This window comes from Camelus ferus, chromosome 15 (genome assembly GCF_009834535.1).
Source record: "Camelus ferus isolate YT-003-E chromosome 15, BCGSAC_Cfer_1.0, whole genome shotgun sequence".
NCBI classification, from domain to species: Eukaryota; Metazoa; Chordata; class Mammalia; order Artiodactyla; family Camelidae; genus Camelus; species Camelus ferus.
Genome location: NC_045710.1, coordinates 38,906,535 through 38,924,357, shown reverse-complemented (window position 1 = coordinate 38,924,357; position 17,823 = coordinate 38,906,535). Strand labels below are relative to the sequence as shown.

The 17,823-nt window shown below is 33.9% G+C and overlaps 1 protein-coding gene across 1 annotated transcript in view; it reads left to right on the top strand.

Moving 5' to 3' along the window:
* PSME4 (proteasome activator subunit 4) overlaps nt 1-17,823 on the top strand; it is an 85,412-nt gene that overhangs the window by 4,796 nt on the left and 62,793 nt on the right. Inside the window, exons 2-3 of the mRNA XM_006174442.3 lie at nt 11,211-11,351; nt 12,105-12,221. Coding sequence (XP_006174504.2) covers nt 11,211-11,351; nt 12,105-12,221 — 258 coding nt within the window. The remainder of the gene's footprint in view (nt 1-11,210; nt 11,352-12,104; nt 12,222-17,823) is intronic.

Below are 17,823 nucleotides of genomic sequence, written 5' to 3'. Positions count from 1 at the left end.
GTGTACCCACCACCCATGTTCAACAGTTACCAACTCACGGCCAGTCATGTTCCTTTTGCCATCACTCCCTTCAACCATTTTTTTTTGGGGCATATTCTTCATTCATAAATGTTTCCAATATATATTTTTAAGGAGAAAGAAAGTAAACAAAACATCGATACCATTATCAAACCTAAAAAAAAACTATTTCTTTGATCAACCTCAAGAAGTTGGATTCTTCGTAGAATTTATGATTTTACTTCTGAGTTTCCATTTCATTTGCATTGTTTTGTCTAAGGTTTACTATAAAGAGACCTCATGAACAGATGAAAGAAGCCACTCATTAGTGAACATTTTCATATTATGACATCTTTCTTTTCCCCTCTTAACTTTGGAGACATAGAATCCTGGGATAACAAAGGCTCCCTTGAATTATCTCTATTATAAAATTGAAGACGCTTAGGTTCATTGATTAATACATAATTTGATGCAAAGTAGTAGAGGCAAGAGTCTTCTTTGAACAAATTATTTTGTAAATGCTTTGTATGGGCGAGGCACTGTTTTTGTCACTTGCGATATGTCAGTGAAAGAATTCTGCCCTCCAGGGAAGTTCCAGAGTGTTCTTTTTCTCTTACTGCAAATTTCTGTTCATTTAGGGCAGAGCAAGCAAGGTAATTCCATCAAGAAATTTGGGGAAAGAAAATATGAATTCTAAGTACATTACTTAAAAAAATTCTTATTCTGACTAGTATGTTTTAATGCCTTACACTGAGGCACTGAGACAGGCAGTTAGAAAAAAAAAATAGTAAAACAACACCATTCATTTTTCTTCTAAGATCTGAAAGTGTCACTTAACAACAATTTCCCCAAGTGTTCTTGATTAAGTGTTATAAAATAAAATTATCTTTGAAATACGTGTTCTTAATTGAGGTGAAACAGAGGCAAATTCTTAATGTTTATTAAGGGACACTTATGTATTAGTGAGTAAGTGCACAACTTCTAAACCAGTTTTTCTCAGTGTAGAACCTGGGAGTTATCTTTTTTCTATTAAGTGAGATTCATTTCTAGTGAATCTTCTTCACCACCTCATGTACTTTTTAATAGAAAATTCAAATCCATGTTTCCCTCTAACCTTTGTAGAAAATTTAGACCAAAATCTCATTTGTACTGTGTGAAAAGCAAGCTGAGGACATGGTAATAAAAGCAACAGCAAGCAAACAACAACAAAAACCCTCCGCATTCATTGAGACCGGCCAGTGGAATGTTAAAAGCAGCACATACTATAAATATTCCCATTTGGAATCCTGAAGTTGGCTCCTTCCATATTCGGCCTCCCCTCAGCATTTCTTCCCTTGTAGTGCTCTCGCTCGCCCTCCCTCCCTCCCTCCCTCCCCCCCCTCCATCCCTTATTCATGCTTTTGTATTCTTCATGTGCATGGCTTCTCTGTGCTTTGAGCTTCCTTGAGGTCTGTGTCTTCCGTGTTTACCTCGCCTTCTTTTTGCCCCCAGCACTGAGGGCAGCAGCATAGATAGTCATAGGTACTCAGTAATACTAGAGTGAACTTTTTTTGTTATTGGTAAGTTAAAGCATTATGCAATTCCAAGGATTTGTTAATTTTAATGGTCAAAATGGAGAAAATGAACCTGGGATGAGATCTATTTTAATATTGGGTTCAAAAGGAAGTATGTATTTAACCAAAGAAGTAGAAGAAAGGAGCATCTTGGTTGAGGAAAAGAACGGTGTGTTTCATAAAACAGAGAGGGTACGGGGGAGTGGAATTTAATAAAGTTAATTAGAGAGCAAAGCAGATTATATTAGTTGCATCAGGGAGTTTGAGACTTTCACTTAAAAAGAAATCTGTAATTATTATACTTAAATATTTCATATTTGTGGGCATCTCAATATTTCTTCTGTATGTTCATTTTTAAGTGTTCGTAGAGAATTTTCCAAATTGTGGGTTATGACCAAAGGGTTGTACAGTCAGTTTAGTAGGTCTTGACCAGTTTTAGTTTGGTTGGGTTTGTTGAACTAGACTAAAATTATTAGAATGGATTTGTAAGTAATAAAGGTGAATGATCAGGACCTTTGTTTCAGTTATATGTATGTTTATGTGTATCTTGGATTATGTATTTATTACTATGAGTTGTGGCCAAAAAAATCGAAGGCTACTGATTTTTACAGGCTTCTTTCAGTACTTCAAATATATAATCCACACCTATTTATTGAGCTATAAAGATAGAAAGGATGGAAACAAAAAGCGGGAATAGTTAAAAAAAAAAATCAGTAACCCAAGGGATTTTATGAGAGAGCATTCATAGATTGTTAAATGAGTGGTGTAGATACTGCCTACTATCTGTTAAGGGCTCAGAATGTGCCAGCACTATGCTAAGGGCTTTATATTCATTTCATGTGATTTTCACAAACAACTCAATTAACTGTAGGTTTGTTTATTCCAATTTTACCACTGAAGAAATGAGTCTTAGTGATTATGTAACATCCAGTTTGCCTGCTGACCCCAGGTTCTTAACCATGATGTCCAGAATAAGGAAAGCTCCCTGGACTGTATCACCTGGGAAGACTACCAGGGAAAGAGAATCTGCAGCTGAGCCTTGAGGTAGGATTTGGTTAGGTAAGGAGGAATTTGGAGAAAGACATTTAATGTGTGGGAACAGAGAGTGAGGAAGTTGATCATACAACTGTTAGTCTATACTCAGAGCATTATATTGAAATAATCAGTTGTCTGTCTCCCTCTCTAGGCTGCCTGCTCTAGCGCCATTTGTTACTTATTTTTATGTTTCCATTGCCTGTTGCCATGTCTGGCTCTTAAAGTGACACTCAGTAAAGCATTTTAAGAAATGAATGCCCTTTATCCATGCCTCAAGAGAGACAACTGGGAAAAGAATAAAGGCATCATTAGGTGTTAATAGTGAATGACTTTATTACTCTAGAAATTGCCATGTCATTTTTAATAAGTCATAAAGGATATAACTATGACATACAGTGTGCTGAAACTCCAGTGTGTTCAACGTGTGGTGGAGGGGAATAAAGAGATGTAGACCCCAGATCTCCTTGTCCATTTAGAGCCTTCCATCACAAGTACTATGCTTGGTGAAGATGATAGACTCAGTTTTTAGTGAGTTTTGGAAACCTACTCTCAATGTTTTAAAGCCAATTTGTTTAATTTGGTCAAATATTTATTGTTAGTTTGAAGGTTGTTTTTTTTTTAAAATAGAACTAGCCCTGATGAGCTAATTGTAATTATGCACATCACTATATATCTCAAGATATAATTGTACATTCAATCAATTGAAAAAATGTTTCCCAGTATTCTCACCTTGTTTCATTACCAGTTAGAGCTGAGGGTTAAATCTATGTGGAGGTGTGGTCCCTGTCACCAAGGAGATTTCAGTCATCTGCAGAAATGGAAGAATGTATACATGCGTAACTATAGTATGAGATAGAATGTGAAAAATTCTCAAGTTTAGTACAAGCTATTAAGGAGCAGAGAAGACAAGATAGCACTTTTGATTGGGAATGAAGATGTTGTGAAGGGAGGAATCCTTAAAGGATAGATAAGCTTCTAAGGATATGAACAAATAATTCAAAAGAAAATAATGAGAAAACATAGTAGGCAAACCTCTTGTTTTTTCCCCCCAGGATAATAAAACATAATAACTTTTATTTATCAAGAATATTTTCTTCTCAGGCAGGCAAAAATGCCATTCCAAATACATTTTATACTCAGTGCTTCAGGCTGAAATTTATTTCTGTAATGAATTTCAACATAAATCCTGTTTGTTAGGTTTTTGTACTCCTCCACCAATACGTCAAACAATTTGAGTTAGGAATTCATTGTTCAGTATTTGTACACTTGGACAAATATATAAATGCGAAGATGTCTATTAAATATTGTTTGTAATTTTTAAAAAAACAAAAATAACATAAATGCCTAAAAATAGAATTGAGTAAATCACTATTTTTAATGGAATACTAGATAGCTGGTAAAAAGAATATGGCCAGTCCATATTTATAGGCATAGAACAATATCTTGAACTTCTGTTAAATGAAAAAAAAAAGTAGTAAATGATATCTATAGTATCATTGCATTTATGTTTTTATGAAGTATATACATATGTACATTTGTTTATAAATAAAATCTAGAAGGATATATCCCAGCTGTTAACAGTTGTAGACAACAGTTCAAATTTGTATGATTGGTGAACCATTTAAATAAGCCTATATTGCTTTCCTAATAAAATAATAATTTCCTCCCAATAGTATTTTCCTCTCAGGTCTCCAGGATGCAGCTTATAGTTGGTAGGAGAGAGAGAGAGAGAGAGAGAGAGAGAGAGAGAGAGAGAGAGAGAGAGAGAGAGAGAGAGAGAGAGAGAGAGAGAGAATTAAATATATAGGTTTATGGGGCCATTCAAAGATTTCCAGCATAACTAGATATAGATACCAAAGGAACGTTATCTTTTTATCCATCACTTAACTCATTGTTTATCTTCTGGGTTGACCTTATTCTTTTTTTTTTTTCTTTTTAACTAGGCAAACATCTTAGGATATATTTAACATCTTAAGTAATTAAAGAAATATAAGATGAAATAGATTGTGTATTATGTTTTTAATGATTTAAATAGATTTTTAGAAGCATATATTGTGCTCCAGTCAGTCTGCTAAGGTTAAGTGGTTCTCAAACATAGTGAAACATCTGGAAAACTTAAAAAAACAAAACAAACAAACAAAAAACTGGTGCCTGGTACCCCATTCTAGAACAGTTAAATTAGAATATGTTTCATGCACATTAATCAGTTATCTATCACCATAGCCCTCTAGGAACCCCAGGTTTTACAAATAGACAACATTGAATAACTTGCCCAGGGACTGACACAGAGCAATTTGAATTCTCAGCAAACTTGTAGGACCATGCTGTTCCTGCTTGCTTGGCTACTGTGTTGAAATCAACTCATATTCTGTCTATCCAGAGCTGATTATAATGTTGGGAGTTGTAAAGCAAGTTAGCATGGAAACATAAGACATCCTCCACTTTAGATAAGGCCTTTATTTCAACCAGCAGTCACTTGGAATTCATATCCTTGTTTATTTGTTTATGATGGCCTATCCCTTTTTTTGATCCTCAGCTTGATCTTTTTTGGAGGGGAAATAGGAGAATAAGCAGTTCTTTTAGTTGTGTCTTCATGTCCCAGAAGTATGCTGTTCTTGCTCTGTTCCCGTCTGGAGCTGTCCCCTGTGCCTCTTGCGTCCTCTTTCCCCAAATGCTCAGATTATCTTGACCTTGAGTTGCCTATTCAGAGTGATGACAGCTCTCTAGTCTTTCAAGATTCAGTTCAATAATCACATATATGATGAAACTTTGGTTTAAGAAGCAAGAATCACAAAACTCTAGAAAGACTTTATCCCCCTCCTCATATATATTACTTAGTTTTATGGGTATCTGTCTCCTCACATCTGATTGTGAGTTCTTGGCCTAAAGGAACTATTTAGTTCATATTCTTGTGCTATATCATTTGCTCTAGAAATGCTTTTAGAAAACAGGTAAGTGAGTGAAAAGAGGAAGAGAGGTGGGTTTATGAGAAAAGCCTGCATTTTACCTGTCTACTTTTCTAGCAGTGAGGAGTTATATCTGCATTTTTAACGTTACGTGTATTGATGAAGGACTTAGTCCTGGAATAAAGCCAAAGTAATTAATTCCCGGTCCTCTAGTTTTCTCTGCTAATTTTGCCTTTAAAAAACTTTTTTTTTTTTTTTTTTTTTTTTAAATTTGGTGACATCTTAGGAACAGAAGGACAAGCCTGGAAGTGATATAGCTACAGGGAGGTGTGTATATGTGTGTTTTTGGTGGAGGGAGGAGTTGAAGCTACTGTCTGAAATAAAATTTTGTAATTGTTCTGGGATTTCATTGGTCATGGTAGTTTTCCTGGCTGTAAAATACTTGTCATTTAGCCCTAGCTGTCAAGTATTAAAACACATTAAAAAAAATCCTTATGACTCACTATTTATTCAAATAGTGTACATTTTAGTACAGTTCCATTGTTTTAAAATGTAACTCTTGCACATTTCTTTTAGAGACATTTCTAATCAATCACTGGTTGGTATTATTAATGGAGCAATTTTCCTTCAACTACCATTATTTTTTTTTATCTGGGTGCCATATAGGAAGCCTGCTGATTTTAAAAAACCTGTTCTTAGATTTTCTTACATCGTCTAAAAGTAGTTTTTAGTTGATTGTTTCAGATGTTTTAGGTATAATAATAGAATTTACATCATACTGTTCTTCCTTTCCTGAAAGAATTACCGTTATAAAAGTTTCCTAGTTTACTCTTTAGTCCAGATTCAGAATAATGCTAAATAATAACAGTAAAAAAAAAAGTCGTTATTGCCTGAATATTATTTTAAAGGAAATACCTCTTGGAGGAGGTATACCTTAAGTCTGATAGTGGCTATTTAATTAAGACTCATGCCATGTTTTTAAACGATTTGGTTTCTTTTCGTTATATCTGGTTAATATTTTCTAATTTACATTTTATTATAATCAGACTGGCCAGTATAATATCCACATGTTAGAATTAAATGAGGTTTTCTTTGTGAACTATTTTACAACCAGTTTTATAGGTATTCACAGAAGATTGAAAGGAGGGCATAGTTTCTGTAAGCTCACAATTTTTGTTTGTCTTAGTCAGCTTTATTCATTATATAATTTCTAATTAACTTTAGTTGAAGTTAGATTTAAGTGGTAAAGACACAGTAGTTGATTTTGTTGCTGTTAGCGCATAAAGTTTCATTTTCTTTTTCAAGACTATGTAATAGTTGGTACTGTATACTTTTATCAGGAGTTGCATTAACCAGTGGTTCTCTCTTTTTTTGTAGTAGCCATCCTACATCTATTAGAGATTGAGCAAAATGATGATAGCTTTTATTCTTTATGAATATAATGAATTTAAACATCTATTGCAGTTACTTATTGTGATTCCTGCTCTCATTTTTGGCTAGTGAGAACCATGCAACCTGACTCCTTTGCTCTTTTAAATAGGACTTTAGTAATCATTGATAAAGGATTTTTTAATTAAGGTAATAGTAGGCATGTGGAAATATTGATTACCTAATTTTAAACATTGTATAACAGAAGCTGATGTGAAATGTTTTTACCTGTTAATTTTAACTATAATAATTGACTTTAGAAAAGTTTGAATAGATAAAGGCATATAAAAGAACATGAAAGTCACTCCGTTTTACCACCCAGAGGTAACATTTTATGGTGTTTGCTTTATCTTTTAATCTAATGCATGATTGTGTCTTCTATTTAATTGCATATTGTATTTGTTTTGAATCCTGGTTTCTTGTATAACACTCCATTTCACATCCAATAAAAGTTCTTTGAAAACAATTTAAAATGACTACATTGTAGTCTAAAGGCATAAACTGCAAATTAACAAACTATTCTCTTATTTCAGGCTTTTTCGTCCACCCCCTACCCCAGCAAATTTTTATTATTGCAAATGTGCATTGAGATTTTTTGGTATTTTGATTTGATATTCTTCGTTTTTATTTGGGACATATTGCTGGATGTGGGTTTTTTTTTAATGATCCATAAATACTTTTAAGTACTTACAATGGTAATAGTTAAAATCTGGTTTTTAAAATTTCAAGCTAAAGGTTCCATTTTTTTTTGTCTCATAAATAGGACTACCCTAAATAAAACATTTACTCAAGATTAGATATCACTGCCAAATGTCTTATATGTTTTTAGTAAAGTCTTAATGCTACTCTGAAATGATGTTAGTTTTACTTTATTGATGGATATATTTAGAACCTTAGAAACCCAGTGATCGCCTTGAAGAAAAATAACTGATGAAAGACAGAGCTTTTATTGAAAACCAGTATTTTTAGCCTCTAGCCAAACTCTAATTCTTAGTTCATTTCCATAGTGCTGTATATGATTTTGTATTTTACTTTAAATTTCCTTGCAATGTATAGTAACTTATATTTAGAATATTTGGTAGAAACAAATCTTGATAGTATTGTGTGTTTGATTAAATAATTACTGTTCCAGGTATGCCACTGTCTTTCTTTACTTGAGAGTAAAAATTAAAGCATTTTATTAATACACTATAAGACTGTGAGGAGGAATCAGTTGAAAAGTGCTTTTGTATTTTACTGGTTTTTTTGCCCTTGTGGGAGGATGGAACATAATGACTTGTCATCTATATATTTTGAATACTTTAGAAATATCCTGTTCAAAAGTTCAATCGTGACTGTTGCCAAGGTTTTCAAGTATTTTAAGACATCTAATAGTAATTTTTAGTACTAAAATTTAATGTGAAAATTAATTGGAAAAAAGAAAGGACTGTCTTTAAATATGGTCTGAAGTACAATTTTTGAACATAAAAATACAGAAAAGCCAACTGGAATAGTTTTTAAAAATAGAGACTCTTAGTCTCCACTCTCAATAATTTTCAAATTTTTCTTTTTTTAGAAAAACAGCTTTATTGCATTTAATACTCCCAGTATTTTTGATGGACTAGTATTTTGATGGAGCCCAGGAATGTGCATTTTAAATGGTCTGTTGTCTCATAGACATTTACTAGGTAATGTCAAGCAGTTTTTCCAGAGTGGCTGTACCACTTTATACACTCACCAGTAACAGCATATGAAAGGTCTGGTTCCTCCACATTCTCACCAAAACTGGGTATTGTTAGGCTTTTTAATTTTAGTCAGTCTGGTGATGTGAGGTTTTAATTTGCTTTTACTGATGAATAATGATGTTGAGTATCTTTTCATATGCTTATCAGTCATCTGGATGTGGTCTTTTCAGAAGTGTCTACTTGAGTCTTTTGCTCATTTTTTATTCAATTTTGTCTTACTGATTTGAAGGAGTTCTTATGTAATTTGGATGAGTACTTTGTCAGATGGATGTATGTATTCCAAATATCTGATTAGGCTTTTCACTTTTAATAGTGTTTTGTTATGAATAGAAGTTCCTGATTTTAGTGAAGACCAGTTATTAATTTTCTTCTTCTAGTACTTTTTGTGCTCTTCAGAAGACAAAATGCTGAGACAAGAATCACTTTCTGGTTTGTAGGAACTATTTGCTTTTGACAGGGGAAGTGGATTTCTCAGTAATCCCCCTAAAACCTCCAGTTTTGTCAGCAGCTCTGCACTCCTCTAAGAATCCCCTTGTTGGTCTTTTCTTTTCACAGTGTGAAATTTTGGACCCTGTGAATTTCATGTCCCTAACGTCTACACAGTTGTCTCAATACTGTAGGAAAAGTGGTGGGCTTGTAGGTAAATTATTTCAACGGCTTAGAGCAGTATTTCTATAGTTTTTCCACAGAAGTCATCTTAGCCATGGGGGAGAGTAAGTGAATAACCCGAGGGGCGTTTGGAGCCCTGTCAAGGCCTGAAGTAGCTACTAAGAGCAAGAGATGCTGCTTTGGACTCTTTTCTGTTTTACCTTTAAAGTGCATGCTTTTTTTTTTTTTTTCAGGGATTTGGTTTGTTTTCATTTGAAGGTAGCATTTAAATGATCCTAGCTTTTACTCTTAACTTTTCAGTGAAATTGAGGGAGGCTTCAAGAGGCTGTACCTTGTTGATTCAGGAGCTTGAAGTACCTCTGGAAGCCCTGGGCTTAGTGTCTCTATGTACTGTCTTCATTAATCCATTTGCATTACTAGTCCAAGGTGGTTAAGAAACTTTCATAGTAATTACTGACAGAGGCAAAACAGTGTCTCAGGTCTCATTCATTGCTTCCCCCCATACTGTTTGGTTGCATAGTACTAAGGTGAAATCATGGAGTTATACCTTGAAAGCACAGAAGAGAACTGAATAAATACACAACAGCCTGAGAAAATAAAAAAAAGAGTGCTCTTAAAGGATCAAGAATTTTAAGGATTTTCTGGAAAAGGAAAAGCAGTTAGGTATTCTAATTTTAGAAGTTATGCATAAGTTTAATTTGATCTTAGCTATTGGGGAAGTACTAAATACAATATAAGGAATATTAATGGTGTATTTTCTGTTGATTTATGCATTTGTCTGTACAATGGTCTTCCTCAGAAGTTTATGATTTCAAGTATCCAGCAATTTATTCTAAGTAAGTTTTGGTTCCTTAAGTTTTAGTTACTTCTGAATCCTCACATGTGCCATGATTTGGTCATTCCTGCTTTTGGGGACACTTTTTCCTTAAATTTGCTTACTGTTGATACTTTTGATTACATTGATTCTCTTAAGTTAAAAAATGGAAAATGTATAATTTTGAGATAAAATACTGTGCCATTTTTAGTAGTAACTTTATTTTATTAGTTACGAGTTAACTTAGAAACATAGTACAAATTATGTAACTTGCTGTATTGTTTCAGGATTCTCAGTAAGCGTTCATAAAAAATTCTTGAGGTTAAAACAGTAAAATTCTGTGTCTGTACTCTTGTTCTGTTTTATTTTTTAATTATGTTGTGATATGTAGTTACAGCAAGTTTAAGTAGATTGTGACCTTGAATGAGCACTTGCTTCATAAAGGAAATGGTACAGAGGGATTCTTTTCAGGTTACTGTGACCAAAGAATGTCTTTCTTGAACAATGAGTGGATGCAAAATGTTTCACATCAAGGACATTTGAAATTAAGGTGTAACAGTACATATTTTTGATACCCATTGAACAATAGCTCCCTGTCTCTGCTTTCCCAGCCCCTAGCAGCCACCATTCTACTTTCTGTTTCTATGAGTTTGATTACTTTAGATACTGCACGTAAGTGGAATCATACAGTATTTGACTTTTTATGATTATTTTATGATTATTTATGGCTTATTTCACTTAGCATAATGTCTTCAAGATCCGTCTATGTTTTGGCATATGACAGAATTTCCTTTTTCTTTTTCTTTTTTTGAGGGGGAGGTAATCAGGTTTATTTATTTATTTATTTATTCATTTTTAATGCAGATACTGGGGATTGAATCCAGGACCTTGTGCATGCTAAGCGTGTACTCTACCACTGAGCTATATCCTCTCCCCTCCCCGAATTTCCTTCTTTTTAAAGGCTGAATAATATTCCATTGTGTGTATATATGTGTGTGTGTGTGTGTGCTACATTTTCTTCATTCATTCATCTCTTGGTGGACATTTGTTACTTCCACACTTTGCTTATATGAATAATGCTGCAGTGAACATGAATGTGTCACTAGAGCTGTTTTTAAAGGCTGTATTGATTTTTGTCTTGCAGATATATTCGACTTTATGGGAGAAAATTTAGCAAAGAAGATCATGTTCTTTTTATCAAGTTATTGTATGAGCTGGTATCAATTCCAAAACTGGAAATCAGCATGATACAGGGATTTGCCCGTCTCTTGATCAACTTGTTAAAGTAAGTCAATTTCCTGTGATGTCTGCTGAGATTTTTTTGGTTTGTTTCTTCAAAGTGTTAGGGAATGAGGTGAGCTAAATGTTTTTTTTTTTTTTTCCAGTTAGGTACAATTTGACTGCATATATACAATATATTGCACACAAATATGTATATAGAATATACAGCATGAGCTAAGCATTCTTTGGTAAGAAGACCCAAGTCCCAAATTACCAGTTTGGAAAAAGATTGCAGAAAACTTAATCATAAGTTTAAACCATATGTGTTAATTAACCTTTTAATTAAAATTGTTTTTCCTTCTTGAAGCCTTCTCTTCTCTGGCACACATTGAACTATATGTTGTCTAATTGTTTCATTTATACTAATTATCTTCCCTTATGTAGTTTGTAAGATCCTTGAGAAGACAGGGATCTTATATTCTTTTGTGTATCGCAGGCACCCAGCACAATTTGAGAAACATTAAGTACTCCATAGATAGTGTGGGAAAGTGTGAGACTCATCAACAGTAATTGTAACATAAATTCTAATGCCTTTTTTTTAAACCTGGTGTTCTTAGAGGTTTGGGCAGCAGCAGAACTCTGGTGCATTGTTCTTCCTACTACTATGTTTTGCCAGTGAGTTGCTGAGGATGTGGGGGGAGCAAAACCCACTGTGATGACAGCAGCATTTAACAACTATCCTCCCTGTGCAGTATGTGTAACATACACACCCCTGTGCACACATATACACACATGTATTTACTTTTCCTTTAATTAGGAAAAAGGAACTGCTTTCAAGAGATGATTTGGAGTTACCTTGGAGACCACTTTATGACATGGTGGAAAGAATATTATATTCCAAGACAGAGCACCTGGGATTAAATTGGTTTCCTAAGTAAGTATTTCCATGTAAAATTCTTTAGGGGGAGCACTTTTAGGAGCTTTTAGGAGTTTGATCATAATTGAGAAATATTGGGTTGAGATAAGCAAGCAAATACACATTTTAATGTGCACACTTCTTTGTAACTTGTCTCCTAAAGCAATTTATTGCTCTCTTTAAACTGTATCTGAAGCTGCACTTAAGAATTTCCCACCCACTTATCTCTAACAGCAAACTTCACCATGCTGACCAAAGAAAGCAAGAGATTTTTGTTTGGAACCTAGTATTTTGTTAAAAGTAATGCACATTTGGCATTCTTCGTAATATATCCACTTGCGTTTTAATTCTTCAAGTAAAATAAATGCTTCAAGAAGAGGAACTTTGCCTATTCTGGGGGCACCCACATCCCAGAGGGCACATACTCCCAGTTTCAGTGACTGACTGTTCTTGCAGTGCAGACTATTGAAATCCATGGTCCTTGGTTTATGTTGTTTCCTGGTAATGTTCAGACATACTAAGATTATAAGTCTCTGGCTCTTTATGGTTTCTTCTTGTACATACATCCTCATTCTTCCAGATCTCTAATTTTGGTACATTTTGTATTTTATTCTGAATTTATAGAGTACAGTGGCGATCTGTCTTTTTGATTAATAATGATTTTAGACTTGACTGCAAAGTATCATTTTTCCCTGTTAACAAGGTTTGTGCAGTTGTGATCTAGCTCTTAATTTTCTGTCTTAGTATGTTTGATTTAAAATAGTATTAAATTACTTGTGATTAAAGTTTATTTTTAGGAAATCTTTTCTTCAGTTTTTAGTAGCTGTTTCCTCTCATTACTTAGAGTTGTTTGTCTTAGACATGTGTACTCATTTCCTGAAGAACACCGTTTTATGTGCCTATATTACCTTTTACCCATTTATAAATTAAGTCTTTAAAGATTTATTTCTGTGGTTTTGCCTCAACCCTAGGCATGTTTACATGTCTCCTCAGTTCAGTTAATCCATGATTAATCTTCAGGCTTCACTAAGTCAGCCTCTTAAGTGATTTTTTTCTGAAAATATCTGCAGATGGCAGGCTTTAAAGGATTTTCAGGTCATAGGTAAATAGTGAAATGATGTAAATGGAAAGAGTTAAGGAAAAAAAAAGACTGTAGGTGATCATGAACTTAGTTCCTAATTGGTTTCTGGTCAGGGGTGGCAAATAGATTAGCCAGAAGTCATTTATTTCCTGAAGATTTCATGAGTTGAAACAAGGAAACCCATTTCAGTCATACAAATAGGAAAATTCATCATGAAACAGTATAGTACAATGTTCAAATATGGTTTTACAAATATTTATTATAAAGAACCAAAATTTAACATAAAAGATTACTTTTGAAAGTTTCCTTTCTGCTGGAGTGTGGCCCAGAATGGACTGACTAGGCCTTAAAATCTGAGCTCACTGAAGTTTTGATTGGAATCACCATTTCGTAGATTTCAGGGATCTTTAAACTATTTAAGTATAAGTTATCTTTCTGAAGTTTTCCTGGTTAACTTCTTTGACTGCCTCTGAAATTCTTTGGTAAATCATGGGGAGAGGAAAGCAATTTCTTCAATTATATTTCCTTTTTTAGTATGTCTTTTACTTGCTTTTTTATAACCAAGTGTCATACTTCCTCCCCTTACAGGTGTACCTTTGCAAAGGCAGCCACTTTCTTTTAAGTCCTGTGTGGTCATTAGTAAGTGTCTGTGGCTTTCCTCTTCATTGATAGCACTGTTTTCCTGGAAATTTGGTTAGAGCTTATCACTGTGTCAGTCATTCCTTATAGCTCCTCCCCTATATCTTGATACTGTACTCATTACCATGTCGTCTCCTGAAGCTTCACATCATCCTTGCTCTTGTGGAGACCTTCTTCCTTAAACATTTCACTGTGGCTCTTCTTGGTCTTTGGAAGAGGTTTAAAGCAGTAACTCCTGACTCTAACAGACTCAGCACTCCTTTTTGTAGTCGATAGTTAACTATTCTGAAGTGAAATTCATAAATAACATAACCTACCTATACTCAAACATTAATATAATGTCTTAATCATAAAAGGAGTAATGGGAAAGTAGTTTATTATAAAACAATGTAAAAAACAGTGTCGTGTTCAGATTTTTCATCTACTTATAATGAGTAAGTTTGGATTTAAAATAAAAAAGATGAAAACACATTCTGTATCAAAAGTATAAGAAAATGAAAGAGCAGAATTATTAGTGGACATTAAAATAAAAACTAGTGCTAGGATAAGGAATAACAGGCCATATGTATTTAAGTATGATAAGAGAAATAACTTTACTTTCAGGCTACTGACTGAGAAAAAAGGAAGTATGATATTCTTGCAGGTGAGCTGGCCCTATAACAGAGTGTCACAATAATTCTTTATGTAATAATGTGGGATGGTTTAGTTACTTAGTATTACACAACATTATTTTTGAACATTATATTGCATGTGAAAGAAATAGAGGTAGAGGATGAATTGGGAAAAGAAACATTAATAGATGAAGCCATAGAAAATTTGTAGAATGGACTTCTGGGGAGAATATTAGAGCAAGATTGAAAAGTAATAAATGTCAACGTGTCATTTTCACAACATAAATTGCCTTTTGTGCCATACAAAAAAAGGATGACATTCTAAAAGAACATGAAGCATGTTAACAACAAAATTATGAATGAAATTCTGTGACATCCTCATGTTTTGTGTATCTGCTAATTGCTGGCGTAATGACACTTAGTTTTAGGACTATTAAAACAATGTTCATTCTTAGTTACATGCTGTGCAAAACTACACGTGCGCAGGGATATGGTTTGGGCAGCTCAGGTGTGGCAGCTGGAATTGCCATTATGCTCTGATTCCCCAATGTCCTTCCCCGCCAAATCATGAGTAACTCTAGGTAAAATTTTCAACAAAATAAAGTACAGCCTTCCTTCAATTTACATATCAGTTGTATTCCTAGAATATCCTGTATCTGTTAAAACTGTGTAAAAAATAGTTAATGTTTAAAACAGTTAGCTTTTAGGTTCACTATTTTTTAACCTATAGAACCATGCACTGGGACATTTAAAAGTCTTGCAACAATTTTTTGTGGCGTCTGGCTATTCCATGAATTGCAGAGTATCTAATATACCTGGCTTTTAATCACTAAAGTTCCATTGAGTCCTCCCCAGTAATCGTGATAATTAAAAATGTCCCATACATTTCCAAAATGCTCCCTGCATGTGGTTAGGAGGCTTATGGATTTGCTATCTCCTCATCCATGCAAGTTAAAGTTCCTGCCTCACTAATCAGTCCCTCCTGTTTTCTTATCGTTGGTCCAGCATTTTTTGCCTTCTTTTTTCCTGTTTTTAATTCTATAAGATACAGGTCTTTTAGTTTCCAAACCAGTATTCTTTTACCTTTACCAGTGCTTCTCAAACTGTCCATTTAATACTCCTTCCCTTTTCCAAAGGTGTTTCCTAAAAGGTGTGTGAGACATTTCTTGGAATTTTTACATTTTATGTTGAACATTCATATCTGTTGTATTAGGCTTATTAAGTAGTGTTTTCATAAGTAAAAATTTCTTCCCTGTATATCTCTTGACTAAAATTGATGCTCCAAGATGAACTGTATTGGTCTAGTGGCTTGGAGTACTCACATTCAGGACTGTGTACCTCTGTTGAAAGGAGTATGTGTTGTGAAGTACAGCTCTGTTGATGCAGCCTTTTTTACAGTAATGCGTTGTTCCAGTGTGAAGGGGTCAGAAAGAATACTGGGTATCTGGAACTATTTTTGAGGGGGCTCTTTCTTGGTAAGAGGCAGCACCATAGGACAAAATTAGAAACTTAATGTCTGTTTAAAAAAAAAAGTAGAAAAAATTGTACTTAAAATATTTTTCAGGACTATAATTAATTTTTTATTCATTTTCTCCAATTTTCTATAATCTTTTTATTGTTATCATCATATATTTACCTCTCCTTTTGAAAGGAGTACCTGTTACCATATTTCCATTCTGGTCACACTGTATTTTTTTATTTAACATTAAAAGATTTTCATATTCTTTGGTTCTTAGACTTTCTTCATCTCACTTGCATTGGTTTTAATATCAGAGAAATCTGATGATTCTTACGCAGTAATGTTAGAGACAGTAGTTGGAGAGCCATACAATAACACTTAACTACTTACTGTTCCTCACAGCTAGTCTCTGTCCACTGAATTTCAAAGACGGAACCATTTAAAACATTTTAAAGTTTATTTTTCTACTTAAGGTGCTATTTAGCTACAGTAGTGTAGCAAGTGTTTATAGCCAAGGGATAAAATACGACTTTTTACAAACATTTTCTTTGAGAAAACCCCTTAAAGGGCCTTTTAAATATGTCATGCTTTTGAATTGGTATTTTGTTTTGAGTATTTTCATCTTAGTTGCATTCTGACACATTTTGAAACAGTTTTGTCAGCTGACTGCATGTGTTCATACTATTTTTAGAATACTATTTTTATAATCAAAAGTGAAAGATTGCTTCATTTGTTAACTGTTTGCCTTTCAGGACCTAACCTCATGGTCCATATATATTTGTCTTTATTGAAACCACTGCTTAGAGTGCCATGCATTTCAATATGATTTTGAAAGCTGGTTCCATTGTTTGGCTGAAGGATTATTAAACTTTCTTCTTTCCCTTACCTTCTTCTCCCCTCTTCCCTCTTCCCCTTTGTTTCTTTTCCCCCTTCTTTCCTCCTCCTTTCTGTCTTTTTGCCTTAGGGGAAAAAGACATTTTTATTCTCATCTGTTTCAAATTTGTGCTGGAGAAATTGTAGGATTTTTTTATTCAATAGAAAAATTAACATTGGAAAGACTCTAGGTAGTTGTGAACTTGATACTAACAACAGAAGAATTTTATTGTTTACTTTGTAAAAGAAGCATTTGAATCTTACGGATGTGGTTTTATTTTATATAGCAGTGTCCCCCACACTTAACTGGAGTAGTATATTTATGCAAGTTACAATATGGACAGCCCACTTAAGGAAGGGTGCTGCTACTAAGAAAATGTGAGGGAAATATGCATTGATCAGTTTTTACAAATGGGCATGGAAAATTCATATTTGAATTGCCATGTATGTAAATTAGTCTTATGATTGATTCAGTTTTTGTGGTTTTTTTGGTCTTTTAAAGGTTTACATATTTGCACCATGAGTAACTTGGACCTAGGTAACTCATTTACCTTTAAAAAAATTTTTTTAAGTGTCTATTTCTCTTTCATATATACTGTTCTAAGGGGATACTATAGTATTAAGCTCTTTCACTTTTCATATTAATCTGCCTCTGGAGAAATACGGTATTTCCCTTCTCTGGTCCTTGTTCTTGATGACATTTGTTTCTCTATTGAACTATCAAAGGATCATTTGAATGTTTGCTCTTACGGATAAGATACAGTTAAATCCTTTGTTCCTCCATCAACAGGTGGAAACGACATGTTCCTAACCTCTGTTGCGGGTTACTTGATACATGTGGCCACATTTCTAAGCTTAAGTTACTAGCAGCACCTCAAGAATGATCTCTACCTACAGAATTTAATATGATAATGAAATGATGAAAGCAATTTCTCTGAGGGCCTGTTGAAGTTTAAA